The sequence below is a fragment of the Numida meleagris genome, chromosome 22 (assembly GCF_002078875.1).
Source record: "Numida meleagris isolate 19003 breed g44 Domestic line chromosome 22, NumMel1.0, whole genome shotgun sequence".
NCBI classification, from domain to species: domain Eukaryota; kingdom Metazoa; phylum Chordata; class Aves; order Galliformes; family Numididae; genus Numida; species Numida meleagris.
Genome location: NC_034430.1, coordinates 1,924,353 through 1,943,799, shown reverse-complemented (window position 1 = coordinate 1,943,799; position 19,447 = coordinate 1,924,353). Strand labels below are relative to the sequence as shown.

General features: G+C 47.5%; 1 protein-coding gene across 1 annotated transcript; it reads right to left on the bottom strand.

Annotated features, from left to right (window-relative positions):
• On the bottom strand, nt 209-19,020 carry WDTC1 (WD and tetratricopeptide repeats 1). Its single transcript, XM_021375267.1, has 15 exons — nt 18,854-19,020; nt 16,537-16,620; nt 15,620-15,666; nt 14,290-14,401; nt 13,727-13,914; nt 13,172-13,354; nt 12,768-12,862; nt 11,618-11,733; nt 10,501-10,576; nt 8,923-9,019; nt 7,556-7,729; nt 4,602-4,837; nt 4,091-4,259; nt 3,498-3,690; nt 209-3,346 (listed from the first exon to the last, which is right to left on the bottom strand). Exons 1-15 carry the CDS (start codon nt 18,959-18,961, stop codon nt 3,149-3,151), a joined length of 2,076 nt encoding a protein of 691 aa, XP_021230942.1. The 5' UTR covers nt 18,962-19,020; the 3' UTR covers nt 209-3,148.

Genomic DNA, 19,447 nt, shown 5'->3' with positions numbered 1-19,447 from the left:
GCTCTCTCAGCAGCTACCCACATTTCAGGCTCCCCAGCCCCCTTCCCAATCAAGTTTGCAGGGACTTTTGTTCTCCACCAGAACAGACAGGATCCAGCCCAACCAGGCCACCCTCCGCCCACCCCTGTCCACCTCCACAGAGCAGAAAGGTGGAACAAAGCCAGAACAACCCCCCCCCCCCCCCAACAAAATGACACCAAGAAAGAACTAGAACAAAGAATTGTTTAATTGCTTAACCCTTTCTCTTCCAGGGACCAGAGAAACAAGTTTTCTGCTCCTTCTGACGAGGGCAGTAAGGCTTGTGTGTTACCTCTACAACTGCAGGGGCAAAGTTTACGAGATGATCATCTTTAGTACTCGAAAAGGCTACAAATAATGGTCATTGCAACACTAAGAGAATCCTAGAGTCTCCTTACAGAGAGTCCATTGCTAGAATACAAAAATAAAGGAGGCATCCCTGTATATCCCAGGCTAGAAAGAGTTAACCAGAAAGAGCAGGAAGAAGCTTTCCCAAAGAGGGGGTCGAAGTAAACAGCAGAGGTCAATAAAGCAACATCTTCTCCCTACTTCCCCAGCATGTTTTTTCCTTCACCAATAAATACAAATTCCTCATTAACAAGCGACAAAGCAGGCGATCTGCCTGCAACAAGGGGAAAAGGGGCTAGAGGCAGAAAGATTTTTCTCTCCCCTTCTCTCCCATTATTATTTATCTTTTTAATCAAAGCAGCCATTAAGAAAAAGCAATCCGCCGCAGAGGCAGGGAATCTTATAGCTCTCACACTGCAACTGGCAGGTAAAAAGAGCTGCACTGTCTCACAAAGGTAAAAACAACGAAAAATAGCTGCCACAGCAAAAGGTGAACGGGGAGGGACAGGTCTGTTCTTTTCAGAGCTTTCCATCTCAGTCTCTGTTTAGAAATCAAGTCTGTAGACATTGCCTACCAAAAGCTGGGAAAAAAAAAGTTTGTCTGGGGTGGGGGGGGATGCATCTAGTAGGAAAGCCTCGAGCAAAAAAGAAAAGGCCAGACCACATCAAAAAGACACTCAAGTGAGAAGAATTTTCTGCTGCCTCTGGGTTTTGAAAAGCACTGAGTGCCAGGGTACACTTGGGGTGGGGGAAACCATGTATGTAGCCAAACAAACTGAGCAAGGAGTCGCATCTACTGCACTGGTACTGCGTGAAAACAAGGAAACATGCCCCCAGCAGCCAAGTGACAGTAACCGTCTGACCTAGGAGAGCTCTGCTTCAGCAAGAGAAGATGGAGGGTGAGCCTGATTGAACCGAAAAACAGAAGTCTGCCATCCCAGCTTAGCAGAGCACAAGGGCAGCCAGTTGTTTCCTGGTGGCAAGGGGCACGCTCCCACACGACTGGGGCTTGCTAAGGCTCGGTTTCAGCCACACGTGACAGAGTAGATGGACATCTTTGTCTGAGGGGAGAGATCAGATCCCAGTTAGCTTCACTGCGACTGCAGGGAGAGAGCGGGGGGGGTACCTCTCTGCAGGGAACAGCAAGCATCCTTTGAGAGATGCTGCCAGCTACGAGACTGTGACCTCCTTCCCTCCTGCACAAGGCTCGCTCTTCTCATAAAGGCTGTTCTGGAAGGGAGAAAAAGCCAGTTACCTTGATCAGTCAGCAGTGTGCAGTCTGTCTCATCAACGCCTGGCAGCCAGAAGCAGCCAGAGGAGGAAAGGGAGGCCTCTCATCCTTCCACAGCAGGAACAGGAAGACCAGGGATTGCACCACATGGAAGAACAGCCCTAATGCAGCACACATACATGCTCACATACTCCCAGACACACATCTCACCCCTGGGACCAAGGCTAGCATGTTCAGACCTTCAGCAGTAAGAGACACAAGACAGCGCAGAGCAGTTAAGATCTCCAGGGGCTCTTTGGTCTTAGTTGATAGTCCTAGAAAAAAAACAACCTCTTCAGATTCGGTTGTAGCACGGCTGTGTAAGATCTATTTGATATTTAGTGTTTGGCAACTGCAAGAGGGGAAAACAGAGCTGCATGGTACACGACAGGGTAAGGAATGGAAGTACAGTGCTGCATTTCTAGGCGTACTCCTGGCCTTGCAGCCAGAGCCAGTGTGTGGAGAATGGGAAGAGGAAGGAGGGTTCCTGAGAGGACCACTAATCCATCAGATGTGACACCAGCGAGGCGGAGAAGGCCCACCTCAGCCAAGACAGAGCAGCCAGCTGCATAGAAATGCTGCTGTCTAAAAGCTCAAAACACCGGTCGCAACATGTACGTGGTGGCAACGTTCTCAGCTCCAACACTGGTGACAAAGAGAGTAGAAGGTGAATACAGCTACGTAGGTTTTGGGCAATAGAGAGAGAAGCTCTGGAATAGTGCTGTTACCAGCCCCTTTCCTCAGCAGCTTTAGCTGTGCAAGTCCTGGGCCTCTGATCAGACCTGCTCCTGTTACTGTCACCTTTCTCCACAGGTTCGCAGACCACAGAAGAAAGCATCAGAGCCGGGCAAGCACATCCTGCCCTGCTGAGCTGCCCTCACTGATTCATCAACTAAGACGGACGCCCAGGGACAAGACAGGCAATATCCAGTCCTTAATACAACACAGCCACGTATGATGGCAACATGTTAGAGATGGAAGCCAGAAGACAGACATTATGGGACAAAACAGGTGTTTCATGGCCAACAACCCTAAACCAGAGGCCTCTAGACAGGCTGGTAGCGTAAGAGCAGGGCCAGGCTTTCAAGACCAAGATCACTGCAGTAAATTCATTCCATAACCCCTGCCCTAGGTTTGCATTTTATTCAGGAATTTAACATCCCTTCCGCAAATGCATGAACACAGGCAACACTGCTCTGTATCAGGTCATACAGCAGCTCTGGAGAAAGTCACCAGCTTACACTGCTTACAGACAACTCAAAGACCACTGCTGGGACTAAGATCCACTAATGGCAAACCCCAGACTGCACTGCCATGCTGCTCAGTAGCGTGATGGGAGAAGGAGGAGGTGGTGGTAATGGTTTAAGGAGACGGCCGCTCCTGCCCCTGCCAGTTTGTCCTACTCTGTGCATAGTGCGATACAGTGCAGTCATTCATCAGAGAAAGTTCAGGACCAAGGAAACTAGGTTCCCTTTCAGCCAAACAATTAGAGGAAGGAGAGGCAGTTCTGTTTTAGCTGGGCCGGCACTGGACTTGCCCCTCTGAGCTGTCTTCATCATCTGAGCCTCCAGCCCCACCACTGGTCAGTCCTGTAATCCGGTACCCCATGTTCAGCAACATCACCTCCAGCGGGTCCGCATTCATTCGTCTCTGGTTGGCTTGGGAAGCACCTTCCATGTCTACTACCACGCGGCCATTAAGGGTTTCACTCTGCAAGACGAGAAGGGAGAGAACTCAGCAAGGCAGGGAGAAGGGCAAAGAGGGGCTGCTACAGCTGCTGCAACCATCAAGAGATCCCAGAAGGAAAGATGGGTCCGTGTTACTTCTCATGTCACCGAGACAGTCTTACTAGGGCTCTTACCTCTGGCCGGGGATTCCACAGTCGTACAACAGGGTCAATGCCACTGGTGGCCAGGAAGCAGTAACTGGGATGAGGCTGGAGACAATTCACAATCGACTCGTCTCCCTGCAGCACTCTAACGAGGTTGGTGGTTTCTTTCTCCCAGATGAAGAAGGAGCCGTCATCTGACCCACTGACTATGTACTGAGCATTGCTAGGGTGAAAGGAGCAGAGACTGGAGATCACAGCTCAGAGCCCAAGCCAGTCTCTAGCAGACAGCTGGCTTCTACATTCAGTAGGCTGCCACCCTGATGCCTATGGATAAAGCTTTCCGTGTTGGTTCCCTCCATCCCCAGGATTCACATTTTCAATCCTAAAATGGCTTTTCTGAAATGCTAGCCCAATTGAGTCCTCTGTGGATCTGCTACTGTACCCGTTATTCATGCAGCCACACAAGGATGAGAGCTTGTCAGCTTTCTCAGCCCTGCAACCCAGGGCCAGCACCACCTCATCAACAGTCACTCAGGCCTAGGCGTGAGGCTTTATCCAATGGATGAGAACATTCTGCTGCTTATACCCTTGTCCTGCATCCCTATCATGCTCTGCCAACATACCTGCCAAAGAAATTGGCCTCTTTGATGTCTGTAGTAGTGTTACAGTGGCCACAGTATCGGAATTTGTAGTCGTAGCTGCGCTCCCTCAGCACCATCTCATCCTCTGAGATGGAATCCTTGCGGCCTGTGGCTCGCAGCCGGATGGGGCCACCGCCTTTCTTGTCCTCAGCTGAAAGAAGAACAGATTTCCCTCATCACCATTTGGGGAGGAACACATTCTGCACAACAGAAAGCATCCTGGAACAGCTCAACAATTTCATCAGGGAGGAGGGCTTAGAGCACAAGCTTCCTTCCATATTATCTCCTAGATACAAAAGACGACCGCGTACTGTACTCTCACTCAAGAACAAACCAGGACCAGATGCAAGGAAAAAACAGTCAGTTCTTGTGCACAGTAACAACCTCTCAGAAGCTGGAGCTTTACTTCACAGAGGCAGGTGAAGAAAACTCCTTGTCAATTTATTAGATTTTACAGTAACCCTGAAGAACCACATGGAACAGTAGCACTCACCATTATCACTCTTGGAGAAGAGGGCTGCGTTGATGTCTCTGTCGAGAGCATCGCAGGCACTGCTGTGTGCTTGTTCTGGGAACTTCCCTTTAAAGTCATCCAGACACTCCAGTGCTTCTGCCACGTACTTGAGTTCAAAGAGACAGCGAGCAAGACGGAAATGGGCCTTCAGGTGGCATGGATTCAAGGATATGGCCTTCAGGCAGTCTCTTAAAGCATCATAATGGTCCCCATCCCTGAAGAAAAGGGAGAGGTGGATTAGATAGCCCAGGCAGGAGAAGCATACATTCCCCACTGCTACCTCCCAGCCCTTGCTTCATTCCAAAGCTTGCTGTTTCCAGCACTCTGCGCAAGCAGACAAACCACAAGCTCACATGTTAATGGCATTTGCTGTGTCCCAGGGGCACCATCTGACCAAGGCCAGCTTCTTGAACACATCTCCATGCGTACACAGGCAGCCCTGCACGGTGACCACGCAGGGAAGCCTGGCAAGCCTTGACCTGCCATTTTAAATCCGGCAGAACAGAGCTCAGTGAAACAACACATTTAGGGAAGTCCTTTGAAGATGGAGGATGCACAAGCCCTCTGGCCAAGCAGAGGCAAGGTCTCTGCTGCAAGGCGAGCGGGGCTGCTCGGAGCACGGCAGCTCACGCGTGCCCCTGTGTGGACGCTCAGCGTGGCAGCATGTCTGCCTGCCCACAGCCACCCACAGCCCTTGGGAGGGAACTGAAGAACCACCAGGCTTCACGGTCCTGGTGGGTACGCACCTGAAGCAGCAGTCTTTTACCACTTTTATGGGGGGGAAAAAAAAACAACTTGAGGTATGGGACATAAACACTGCAGGAGATTGGTACTGTAACAAATTTTTACGTCCTATTGACTGTTTCTGGTGACTATGCTTGATTTCCCAAAATTCCATGGTGGTAGGAGTACAAGCACCTCTGCTTGTGCTCTGGAAGCAGGAGAGACATGACAAGCCTTGTGAGCTGGTTCTCAATTCAGATTAATAAAGGCTGAGATATCTAGGTGGGTATTGGCTACCAATTACAGTTCACACGTACAGTACCAAAGGTGAAGCACCTTGTCCATAAAATCTGCAGCAGAGCAGAAAAAACAGTTCTTGAGGTCTGCATCTACCTTTGCAGTACTGTGTGTGAAGCCAGGAGACTGAATGCACAGCATCACATTGCTTTTATTCTAATAAAGAGGTAATGGCATTTACCTGTTGCGATGACAGATGGGTACCTCACATTTTCAGAGCTAGTGGGGCCATTAACTGCTTCACCATCCTCAAAAAGCCCTCAAACTGAACTACCAATCCCAGACACCCCAACAAACTGCTGAAAGCAATCTGGAGAGCGATGCAGCAGGCTCTAATGAGCAAGCTTTCCAAGGACAGTCTTGGAAGTGCTGCAGAGTATGCAGAGCATCTTAAGGAAGGTGAGCAAGGGAAGGTTAGGAAGCCAGAGCTTCCTTTTTTCTGGAAGGAGGACCTCTCTGCTACTCAGAATGAAACAAAAGCAAGACCAGCAGCAATCTGCAGGGTGGCCTATAGCTGTTCCTGCCCTGAACATGAAGCACACCTTAGAGATTCAAGGTGGTTCAGTGTGGGTCTCAGTCCAACTGCTTCACTCTTCTCCTCACTGACATCCCAGCTTTCCTCTGCCATTTACCAGTAGCTGCTCCTAGCAGAAAAACACATCTCCTCTACACCTGAGAAGGTATCAGCACAGCACCATTTACATTCTAATCACTGCACACCACAGAAACCCTTTGTGAATACATTTTCACATCGTCCTGCTACTGAAAACTGTAGCAAGCACTGGCTGACACGCAGAAAGGTTCAGATCTGCCGACATACTTGGGGAAAAATGATGCCTATAAGAAAAATGTCATTCACTGAGATCAGCACTCAGCTTCCATCTTCCATCCCTTCATCCCAACCTATTGTTGTTCTCCCTAAGAACACTGAGGCCTTTCTGAGGCATCTCCCAAATGTCTGCTTCTGCAGAACACCCAGTAGGCCAGTTACCAGCAGTCACAGCTGCTGGCTGCTCTTTATCTTGGTAAAAAGATGGGAAAATTCATACCAGGGACTTCCTCCTCACAAAGCAAATGTAGACGAAGGACCTCAGTTATTTTAAGTATGTTAATAGTGAGCCACACTGCTCAGTCTTACCCTGCTCAAGGGGACAGATATTAAAATAACTCAGCTGTACCTTGCAGATGCAGCTCTGGCTATTGGTCAGAAAGGACGTTACCCACTGCAGAGACTAACAATGTATTTTAGAACAATCAAGACAGAACCTCTCCCAGACTCTGAGGCACCAGTTGCCACCTTGCCTAATCCCTCACAGAGGTCTGCTTCCAGTTGAGACAAACATGGGTCAGCTGGGGTGACGTGGGAACCACCACTGGTGTCTCCAACAGCAGCACTTGGGTCAAGCAGCAACCAAAGCAACTCCAGGCAGTCCTACAACTATCTTATATCATGACACACAATAACATGAAGTACAGCAACCACTGTCTCATCCGTTGAGAACAAGTTTACAGACATACTCTAACGCAGAACAGAGCTATTAAAAGAAATACCAACTCCCTGTGAGACATCCATAATGTTGTTATTCAGAAGTGGATTTTGGTTTCCTTTTAAACAGGAAAGGAACAGAACATTACTCAGCATAGCAGGGGGCAAAATGATGAGCTACTACCAGGTGTGCTCACCTGCACGGTATCTGTGGCCACAATTTCTCTAGTACGTGTTGCTGCACAATCCCCTTGTTCTACGCCAGAAGCAATGCACTTCAGGCTCGATCCAACAACCCTATGCATAAGGAAGCCTGGTGCTCCCCAGCAGACAGCATGGCATTTGTGGTACTTGGATGTCAAACACCAGCACTGCCTGCAACACTAAGCTCTGATATTCCACGTCCCACAGAGCTCTGCTTGCTTACCACTTGCGCTTCATGTAGGCAGCAGCTCTGTTTCCATACAGCATGGCATTGTTGGGGGCTTTCTGAACCGCTTTGCTGTACAGCTGGATGGCTTGAGTCCACAGCTGGCAAGCAAAGGCCTCGTTGGCTTGCTGCTTGATTCTCTCCAGATATGGAGGCAACTCCACCTGGGGACTGAAGAGAAAGGAGGAAAGTAGTACAGGTAAGTTTCACTTGCTAACACTTTGCCCCAGTTACATATCTGCAGTGTTTTGTTCTAGCTTTGCAGGGGCCAGCAAGCATTACCTCATATCAGAAGTTTCAGAGACCCTGCACCTGAATAACCTGAATTTAGGAGAAAGGCTTCCTCTTGACCATCATTTGACAGTTTCCAGTTTTTCTTCATAAACAGACATAAACTCAAAATTTAACAGTGGGTATTTCAAGTGTCTCATTCTTCAGACTTCATAGACACATCCTTGCTTTGACTGCTTTATACATATATATATATATATATATATATATCCACACTTCCTTCAGCAACGTATAACAGATTGCAAATTCAGAAGGAAACCAAGCATCTGAGTTCACAGGGCTGCACAAGGCCCATGCTCAGCAAACCAAAATGAGCATCTCTGCTGCCGTAGTGGAGGGGCCATCTAGAGGAAGCAAGCTGAAAACATTCAACAAAGTGACTTTGGTAGAACCTAGACAATCCATATATGGTATCAAGTGACTGTGCCTTGACTTGTAACCACATCTCATCTGCTGGAGGAAAACCAGTCAGCAAGGCGTGCTGTGTGTCTGCTTCTGCTTCGTCCCAACTGCACTTTGCTCTTAAGGGGCAAGAAAAAACCCAGCAGGGACAGCAAGAAGGAATGCTCCATCTATTCCTAGTTCACATGCAGGCTGCAAGAGCAAAGACACCACTGCTGTTATTGTAAAGCAATTGTCAGCTTCAGTTTGCAGCAAGTCGGTGCCTAAAAAACAGCCAAGGGAAGCAAAGCTCTTTCAGCCTGACAGCCACTCCCATGTATCTGACCACAGTTCTTGTCAGTCAGAAAGTAAAATCACTCAGGACAACTAAGAACACCTTGTTTTCAGGCTCGGAAAGTCATTTCTTAGTTTTGCCTCCAGTAATTCCTCAGAAGAGGTGACAAATTCTGATAGACCATGTTTCTCCTAGGATGCTGTAGTCCAATTTGACTCCTGTTCGTTGCCCACACACCAAGAGGAAATACAGCCCCTAAGACAGGGACCACCTGACATTCAAGTCAAGGTAGCAAGTGGGCTGGCACTTCACACCTTTAGCAGCACCCAGCCCTGAGAGGAGGAAGGGGATGTGACCAAAGCCACGGGCTGTCATTGAGGTAGATCTATTGCCATACCTCACGTGTGCTCTTCCTTCTGACAAGCGGAAGCCATTGCTGTGGAGATGGATGCCATTTGACACTCCATTGGTAGAGGTTTTTCCATTCTGCACTTCTAAAGGTTAGAAAAAAAAGAATACAAACGTGCTATGCATCAATGCGGATTACACAGATCAATCCCTGAATCTCTGGGGTTTTATTTTACAGCATCGCTGAACCAATGCCTCAGTATCATTCAGAGCAGAAAGAAACACACTTCCACAATTGCACACCCCACTGTCTTCCAGCCACTTGGATTTGATTCGTCTTCTTACATTTACCACAAAATCTCTACAGAAATAGAACAAAGAGGATGAACAGATCTACTGGAAAAATCTAGTAAGGGACATCCAGAAACTTTTTCTTTCTTTCCTCACCCTACTGCTCAGGGAACAGCTTCAAGCTGAAGCAATCCTCTGGGGGTCACGCAGCCACATCACTTGCCACGTCTATAGGAAATATTCAAGTGTTACACACGGCAATCTGCGTTGCAGCTGGGAGTGCTCCTGCAGCCACTTCAGAGGCTGGGAAACTGGGGACACTGTCCAACCACTCAGCTCAACAGCTCAGAGCTTTCGGTGTGCAGACGTGCATGCACATGAAGTAGAGGTGCTGCCTTCTCACAGTCTTTGCCTGAACTTTCTGTACCCAGAAGGGTGGAGCGTTTGCTGAAACTGTACCACTACAAACCTGTTCAAACTTCTTCCTGCCATGTAAAGAATGACCTCACCAGATACCACAGTACAGCTCACCCGCAGGCATTCAGGACAGAAGAACAGCAGGCAGGGCATCTATTTGCTACCAGGATGTGAGTGCTAGATTAAGGCCCAAGGCGAGCTGAGTACACAGAGTGAACTCTGCGAGCAGGGAACACTCCCTGATAAGAGAGAGTCGGCCTCTGCCCCAGGGATAGAGCACTAGACATTCACTGCATAGTGCCTGCAGTATCTGTGTACGAACAGGCCCTGTAAGAAACAGGGCCAGGAATAAAAAGGCTCTTGGATTTACTTATTTGTCAAGTAAATGGCTTTTTGAATCAACTACCTTACCAGCAGGAGGGAGGCTAATGCGAGGCCAGATTCTTAGACCAGGAAAGAGATTGTTCTGTCTCCTTCTTAATGGGTGCTTAAAGGGATAACAGCTGCATTCTACATTTTATATAAAATAAAAACATTACACCATTTTTTTTTATGTCTATCTATACACAAAGTTTTTCCCCCTTACTTAAAGGCAAGGCACTAGGAGCTCAATCACTCTACAAAGTCTGCTTTATCCTTTAGGTACAGCTTTAAGCGTTCTCCCCAGTTCACACACGCAAACAATTTTCAACAGCTCATTTCTCCCCTCAAGACACACGTTTTCACAGAATTCTGTCACGATGTGTAAGAGTTTTACAACTCAGAGTACAAACTGCAATGCAGAAATAGCCCAGCAACAGCCGTGCCCTACTTCCTTGCCCTCCTGCCTGCCCAGATGGGGGCTGCACCCTGAAAAGAGCTGTGCAGTTCGTGGTTTCACTCTGCCCTCCACTTAATTCCATGACAGCATCACACTTACCCCCTGAAGTATGGCATTTCTTTGGGAGCAGGAAGGTGTATGGCCGCTGTTTGTACGTTAGATCAAACAAATAGACCTAAGAGAAGAAGAAAGAGAAGGCAAAAAGTCAGTGATACACAGATGCTCAAGGGACAGAAATAAAACAAAGCTAGATGGTTCCACATTGATGTTAGTAATATTTCCAATTTTCTATCTTGTTTATAGACATGTGCACATAAAATCACAGCAGCATCAGTGCCTTGCTGCATTCCAGCACTGGATTTATAAAGGACACCACTGAGAAACAGGAGCCTTGTCTTACTCAAAAGGTACAAACCAATCCATTCAAAAAGTTCAAACTCCAAGAAGATGTTTTAACCCTTTAATTAACACAGTGATCACCAACAAATCAAACACGTATTGGCAGGTAAGAAGCAGTCCACTAAAGCTCGGTCTCTCCACGCTGAAGCCAAGATTTCATGAGAACAAGCAGCCTTGTGAAGCACTGATTGAAAAATGGTACTGGTATAGGAGTTGTCAGTCTGTATCAGATCTACACTTCATGGAGCTCGGTACCTTCTCTCAAAGAAAGCAAGTACAAGTGAGAGAAAGATCTGTAGTGGACAACCAGAGTAACCTGCTCACGAGGGAAATTCTTGCTTAACCCGTGCAAATTAACGCTGTCAGGAGGATCTTCTCATTTCACTGATAGACTTTACAAAAGACCCATGAATACCACCCAGCACTTCAAATTAAAGCAATCAATATCCCAGGTGAAGGCCTTTGCTTCTCTAAGTTCCTTATTCACTAGACTGCACTACAGGAGCAGTCTGATGTTTCAGGAATGAGTTATGAATTTTTTTTCTAAGCTGGGAGAGGTCAATTCCAGAACTCTTCTCTGTCATCAAGAGGGGGAAAACCAGATTGTAAAATCAGATCAAAGTGCCACATAAGCTTTATCAGCGATAGCATAACAAACAATGCCAGGCATTTAGTCTGAATGCATTAGAAAAAAGCCTAAAACCCAATGATATTACCCACAGAGAAGCTGCTCCACCCATTCTGAAGACAATCAGGGGCGACCCAACAAACACAAGTGCACGTGAAGCTTTCTGCCAAACTCTCACCACCTTCTCACCTGCTCCCCTCCCATGTTGACTAAGAGCTCGGTGCCATCGGGGCTGAAGGTGACGTATGTAGCCACAAGAACTCTCAGCCGGTTGTTGTAGTCTGGAAGCTTCACTGGAAGGTGCCCTGCGGAGGGAAGGGGTCCAAAGGATTAGAGCAACTCATAACTGCTGTCTCTGTCCTACACCAGCCCCGTCCTTTTACAAGAGGCTGTTCAGAGAGCAAGAGCATAAAGCACAAGCACCAAGTTTTCCTTACCACTGCCTGCTGCATCCTTCCACCAGTTACCCAAACACTCAGATGTACGGAGCTGCCTGTTCACATGTTGCACATGCTATTTCTGCAAGGCTACTTCCATATGAAAGGAAGACCAGATTTCAACTAGCTTCCCAACTGAAGTCTGCAGAACCCAGCACATCCTGGTTTTATGCATTCACTAAGGATTTAGCTTCTGCGATTTGTGGCCAACCGCAACCAAACACCTCCATGTCTGACTGTCTAATCAGGTTTCCCTCTTAGCACAATCAAACCAAAGCTCCTAAATATTCAGCTCACACAAGGGCTCTTTTGCTTCAGACAGCAGATGTGTTGCATGACCAATTCTGGGGACCTAAGAAATCCTCTAGTGGGACTCATCAGAAACAAGGCTGTCAACACTGGTCTGTTGGACGTGTTGGTCTAAGACGTTAAAACAAAAAAACAGCAACCACCTACAGACATTTTGGGGAAAAATCATGAACAATGAGCACTGGAGAAGAGTGCCACCAACACTGCCCAGACAATGCATTTGTGACTCCTCACTTCTGTGCCAAGAAGATTTTAAACACCACCCTTGCTGGGACCAGTTCCAGAAGAATGTCTAGAGTCCTCAGGTTATCCAGTCCTTGACTTTGCAATAAAACTGACACAAAGACACTGAAGACATTTATGCTAGACAAAGAGGAAGGCCAGCTCACCAACACACATCACTGCCAAGTCAGGGAAAGTGGGCCGGTAGCAGAAGCAAGGATTCACAGCACAGAAGCACAACAATCTACAATTCTGTAGAATATGCCTCTATTAGGGAAGCACTCTTCTGAGCTGTGGTTTCTCGTGTGATGGGCAGAAGTCAGGCATTAATCTGAAGCCCCATCAGTCACCCCCAGTACACATCCCAGTACCTGCCACGTAGTACTGCGCTGCACCATCCGGGAGAGGCTTCTGCCGGTCGCAGAACGTGTGCACTCCAGCTGAAGGACACTGCTTCATGCTTTTTCTAGCCAGAAAGAAGACCAATCTTACAATCACAGCGCTCAGCTGCTGGAAGCCTGAGCTCTGCTAACACTTTCTGTTCATACACAAGCGCAAGCCCTCCCGCCTGTGCAGCTGCGCAATCACAGACCTGCCTCACACCACCACCCCATGTACTTGCTTAGATGAAAAAGACTCTGGGTGATAGAAAAGAGTGAGTAAAACAGCACAGTGAGACTAGCGAGTGCAACTCCCCTTTCCCACCAAAGCCTTGGACAGATTTCTGTACCACTCAAGTCTAATAGTAAGGACCACACAAGCCAGTTGCTGTTACCTGTGGTTGTGGATCATGCGTATGTCATAGAGCCGCACAAAGGGTCCACTTGCCCCTACTGCTAAGTAGTTGTTATCTTGGGGGTTGACCGTGAGGCATTTGGCTTCCACCAGCTGCCCACAGTACTCTGTCAGGTCTATCAGGACTTCTGAACGCTTGCTGTTCTCTCGCAGATCATACTGCCTGCAAAGGGAGGAGAGAGTCATGCAATCCATCTCACCAGGTAATGGCAACAGCAGTAAGAGAGAGCGTAGCTTTCCACGGTGACCAAACTGAAGGCCACCAAATCACCACAGTGGTGTTATCTGCATTCCTCCTTTCCATTTGATACAGCTATTCCTTTCTTGGCTTGACCTTCAGAGGAGGAAAACAGATCAGCTGCGTAGAACATTTATCAAAGGAATCTATATTTCAAGATGACTCCTTTCAGTTTCAGGAAAGGGAGAGATTAGCTTGAGCTCACAGTATAGAGACAGTCTCTCCTTCAATTTATGCTTAGTACATACTGCAGTGGATTATTATCCACTTCATTTCAGGGCAGAATGAGCTCTGTACCTGATCAGCCCATCCTCTGCTGCGCTCCAGAAGGTGTTGGGCCACATGGGAGCCGTGGCAATCCGTTTAACTCTGTTGGTGTGATCTCCAAACATGTGGATGGTCTCCTTGACAGTCAAGTCATGGACATGCACCTTGGAATCTGCAGCTCCCGTGATGAGGATCCGATCCCCCGAATGCGGCAAGAACTGGGGAAGACAGATGTGACATTCAAACTATATTCCACATACGCTGCTATGCACATTCAAGAGTCTCCACTGACAGTAACACACAAAATGGTTTCTTCATCACATATCTTCAGCTCCTGATTAGCTACAACCTTTCCCTCTGACTTTACAGAGATAAGGAGCCAAGTTCAGGAGCTGCATGAACTGAGAGCATAAACTAAGAAGCACAGGTAATAGAAGTAATGCCATTTTTCCTCACATTGGAACTATTAAATGACTGGGGACAGGAGAATGGATTGCTTGCATGAAAATACTTCCCAGCAGCTTTTAAAGAGCTACTCTCTTGCTCCTTCGGTTGCCCATTCTCTTACCCATGTAGTCCTCCTAATCACATACCTTGACAGAGAAGATGTTTGCAGTATGTCCTGTGTGCATAGAAAGGAGTTTCTTGTGGTGCAGAGGATCCCAGACAATGGTATGCTGGTCATCCGAGCCAGAGGCCAACAAGCTACAAGGAAGAAAAAAGAAACGTGCATGGCATATTCTTCTGTTCTGAGCTGTGATCAGTTCCTAAGACCGGTCTGAGCACAGACAGTCATTAAGTTAATTCAGGTCCAGGAAACCCCTCTTCCTCCCTCTTTTTGCAGCTATGTTTTCTTTATACTTCCCACATATCAGCCAGCTCAGGGAGCTAAACCAGCCAAACAGCAATTCCACACAAAATAAACCAAGGTTGTATTTTGTTTTTTTTTTTTCTTGGTTTAGCATCTTGACCCAGCTCACCGCAGGTTCGGATGTCACAGCAGAAACACCAGGAGCATTTGGTCAACAACAAAATGCAGGACCTCCATTTTCATTATCAGCCTGGCTGCATTAAGGGCTCCTGCAGCACGCCCGAACTCAAGCCAAGCTATTCATCCCCAGACTTTGGATGTGCCCAAGCAGTCCCAAGGCAGGGCTCACTCAGTGACTCACAGGCTGCTTTTTAAGCACAGGGTGTGGCAGCTATATTACAAGGCATTTGTACATCTATCTTTGCCTTGTACATCTATCTTCTGTTGAAGCAAAAGAATCTGACATCTGCACCCTCAGCTGTTTTAAACTTACTTCCTTGGAGCCAGATCTCTCACAAGTACATGAAATTTCCACTGGTAAATAATTTTGAAGACTATCAGACAGTGGGCTTGGGTTTTATAAGAGGCATGTCAAGAAATATTGGCTCTTCCTTCCATCCAGTTATTTCTCATGCAGATACTCTGTTCCACTCGGTTAACTGAAATGCTCTCATGTTTGGTGTTGCTCTGAAAGTGCAGGGAGGGGCAAATGCTCTGCCTCCTTTCCTGATGTATTTGCTCCCAGCAAGGAGCCTTTAACAGCATGGTGAAGGGGGTAGGGAAATGTCACTTCTTACCAGCTAGACAAATCCCAAAGATCCATTATAATCCATAATACCACTTAAGAGAAGCTGCCTTCAATCTCCCCATTTTAGTCTGACTGTTTCCCCTCTGAACTCATGAAAGCCACACTCACAATAACATACAGACACAGTTAACAAAATTCAGCTTCTTTAATGTGTGAGCTCTACTTCAGTCCAAAACTTGGGAGTCTGAGCCCTCACCCACTTTACCAGGGATGGAAAGCAGTTGCTTATGATAACATGACCTACATCCTTGGGAGAACCTGGGCTGTCAGTTTGTTGATCCCCCAAAACAAGTCGCATACTTACTCTCCTTTTTCATTCCATTCCAGACAGTTGACACACCCAGAGTGACCCTGAGAGAAAAGGGGAAGACAGAATTACACAAACTTCAGAGCTGTTCTAAGACAACACATAACTACTTCCGATACACGCAGCTTTTTGTTCCAGACCTGCTAAAGAACACCCACATGGCAGATGAGCACCTCCAGAAAAGACAGACTTGCTACAGGCACTTGGAGTAGAATAGGCAAAATGAAACAAAAGAAACAGCAACGTAGCATTGGATGTAATGGCAGTTCAGTCTCAGAGGCCACTGATGAAATCCTGCTGTGTGCACAGAAAGGTGACTTTGCTTCAACAGCCCTTGGCTAGGCTGACAAATTACATGTACAGGTTCTCTGGGATTGCAGGGAAAATGCACTGTTGATAACTCTTCTAGAAGCACCTTGCTGCTGGGTGACTGCATCATACATCGTCAGCCAAATTAGCTCACAACTGCAACAGGAAAGACTCGGAGAGCACTGAGTAGCATTTGATGTTGAAGCTGTGGTTGAAAAGGGAGACTGAAGAATTCTTTCCTCCTCCAAATCAAGACAACCCCAAGATTTGTGTCAGGCTGCGATCCAAGAACCCATTCTTTAGACAATGCTATGCTTCAGCATTACAGACGAATACCTAGAACAGTTCACAGCTGCCTTCTCCATAACCCACTGCTGGGGTTAGCTGGTGCACGCTAGCTAAAGGCTCTTCAGATGCGTTAGGTAATGCAGAAAGCCCACACAAGATCTTACAGAGCTATTCCTGGTTCTAAGACAGTTTAAGGGACTAAGCAGTCGGCATCTCTCTCCCATACAAGAGAGAATTCCATACATTCCAGCGTGCTGTGCTTTCCCTAGTAAACTGAACAGGCAGCTCTATTTGCTCTCTGAATGCTGCCCACTTACCTGCAATTCTGCTTCCAGGCCCAGGCGTCGAATGAACGGATCGGTGACGTGATAGTGCCGCTCGAAGCCCAGCGCACCCCTCTCCTGCACGAAGCAAAGAAGCGTTACGCCGACTACAGCAAACAAAAGGTCTTTACTTTTTTTAAACTTTATGAGAAAGGATTCATGAACAGTACAAATCAAGTCGGGACCCTGCCAAGTGTTGGGGTGTCCATAGCACTGGGGACATGTCCTGATGTAGGAAGACATCACTCACATCTCCAGGCAGGTAGTTTGTAACCCCTGCTCCTGGAGTGGTTTGAAATGGTGTCTACTTAATTGTCAGGCTCCAGCTGGGCAGCCAAGATGAGGATTGAGGGCATCCACACCAAGACAAAGTTGAAAACTTCATGCCAGAAATGGAAGATAAAGAGGTTGCCCATCTCGAACCCTTGGCAACAACTTCAAAACCAATGGACTCCTGCATACTCCTGAGTCCACAGTACTGGATTATTGCTGCTGAGAAGTCTGTCATTGCACAGGATCTGTCCTGAAGCACAAAAGATCACTTTGCAACCTGAGTCAAGCCCTTGTAACCTCAGCAATTCCTTGTCATCCTCACTGCTCACCAAGTCTACCACCACCAATGGGAAACGTACTGGGGAATGTGATCGGACAGCATCTGAGATGGTTTATTTCATCAGAAATGGGGTAGGAGCACGTAGCTGCAGCACCACAGCATGGCCTGTCCTACTGGGAGGAGAACAGCTGCCACAGAACTGCGTCAGTACGAATGAAGGTGAAGAAAAGCAGGACAGTTGTTTCCCCTGTGATCTCCCAGAGTTCACAGATGCGTTAGCAGATGGCTTCAATGAAAGAAGGCCAACCGCAGAGGCAGGCATGAAGAAAAGGGAAGGCAAGCCATATTTTGGATGGAACTTCTATTGTCTGAGGAGAGCCTCCCTCCCAGCACCCGACTCAGCCTCAGTCCCCCCCATGACATGCTGCAGTCAGGTGAAGATGACCTAAGCCTTAGTTATCACCATCTACAGGTCACAACAACGATGTCAAAATTTGTACTTATGGTGCTAGGAACATGTTGGCAGCTGTAGGGCAGACACAAAGAACGAGTGTGATACATGGCAGCTCTGCAGATCATTGTTAATAATGAACTCCACTCACTCAAGGCTACTTAAAAACAAAACAGGGATAGGTATAAGGATACAGGAAACAAACCAACCAACCCACATGGGCTTTTGTAGCAACTTCCATTACAAACTTCAAACCCCTGGACGTATTTTTAAGGACAGCATTCCCAAAACACTCCCAGGTCCAGTGCGAGGTGCTGCAGTTATAATTGCCTTGCTATGGCAACCTCAGGAGCTTTGTGAGCTCTGTGCAGTCGGATACTGCTTTTTCTACAAGGAACTGTCAGACTTAGCAACCTTCCCAAGGTCACACATGAAAGTCTAACAGAGCAGTCGGTGTGAAGAAGTCCCAGGCTAACGCTCTAACCACAGAACCAGCCCTTCCTCGTTAGGCAGCAACATATATCTTTGCACGTGGATTAAATTGCACGCTTATCATGCAAAGTTTGGGACCAAACTGCACAGTGAACTGGGGGATCTAAGCTCCTGGTGCCTCATTCTAGTCACTGGCAGACCACTTTCATGAATGCTGATTACCAGCAAAGCTGCAAATGCTTTAAGGCCTCCCAGTCTAAGCAATAATTGCCTATTGTGTCTGCAGTAGCTGGTCCTTTCACGTTAGGAGATATTTCACTAATGCAGCCACCAGATGACTGATCTGACCACAGCTGAAGTTTTTTCCTACACAAAGGAAGCAAACACACCACTTCTTTTAAGAAAAAAGACAGGCAGCAAGCAAGGGAGACGGGGACAGAGAGAGAGATCATTAGCCTTACTACAGTCAGAAATACCTTTGATGGCAAGATCACACGAAAAGAGCACAAAGAAGTAGGCAAAAAACTCATGAGGGAAGCTAGCTAAGGGTCCTTTGTGTTGCCCAAACACAAGTAGCCAGGTCTCTCCAGTGCTGTACTCTAAAGGAACTGATCTGCTAATGTCGAGCTAGTTTGGTGTGTTCCTTCCAGGGAGAAGAACTGTATCCTTGTTATGCCACACTCTGCCCCAGCACCTCATTAAGGAGGATGATAGGCCTTGTACATTTGTTCCGTTAAGCTTCTTATACAGCTTATCAATATGCAAGTCGCAGAGATCCCTTAAGAGCTGAAGGCAACACGGGTGCTTGACAACCCAGCACCAGCGCTGACTCGCTGCGCTCTGCACCCAACGCAAGGCACCCAGCTCCCACGCACCTTGATCTGCCTGTGGATGATGTCTCGGGTAATGTTTGCTTTCGCCATCTTCTTGCAATGGGGCGGACGAAGAGAAGCTATTGGAAGAGCCGCTGTGCAGCCGAGCATGCCAACGGAGCAAAGATCCACGCTACGGGCATTTAATTACCTGCAGAACAAAACGGGGAGGGAATAAGGACAAGCAGACAAACGCATCGGGTCGCTCACACACAACAACATACAGTGTCGAGCACTTCCCTGCTCCACGTTGCCCTCCCCCAAAACAGCAGTGGCCAGGAACCGAAGCGCTCTGCACAAGGCTCCTTGTAGAAACTCAAGGATGGCAAGAAGCAACATAGGACTGAACAACACCCAACCTAGGAGTCCCTCTCTGGATTGCAAACAAACTCACAACGCCAGCCTAGAAAAGCCACACTACTGCACCTGCAAAGACCCCACGCATCCTCACCTCTCCCACTTTTGTCTGATTTCACTCCTCTTGTTACACCGTGAACACACAAAGCACTGATATTTCTGGCAACCTCTCCTCTCTTATTTGCTACATCGGATCACAGTAACTATTCTATAGTAAACAATCAAACGTAAGTGCCCCTT

What these genes read in the sequence shown, in the direction of transcription:
- WDTC1 (XM_021375267.1), bottom strand. Translation starts at nt 18,961, where the DNA reads ATGCTCGGCTGCACAGCGGCTCTTCCAATAGCTTCTCTTCGTCCGCCC. An exon ending in CGCATGATCCACAACCACAG is followed by an intron (nt 12,863 to 13,171) that starts GTAACAGCAACT and finishes CTTTCTGGCTAG; the next exon opens with AAAAAGCATGAAGCAGTGTC. An exon ending in CTTCTCCAAGAGTGATAATG is followed by an intron (nt 4,260 to 4,601) that starts GTGAGTGCTACT and finishes TTCTTCTTTCAG; the next exon opens with CTGAGGACAAGAAAGGCGGT.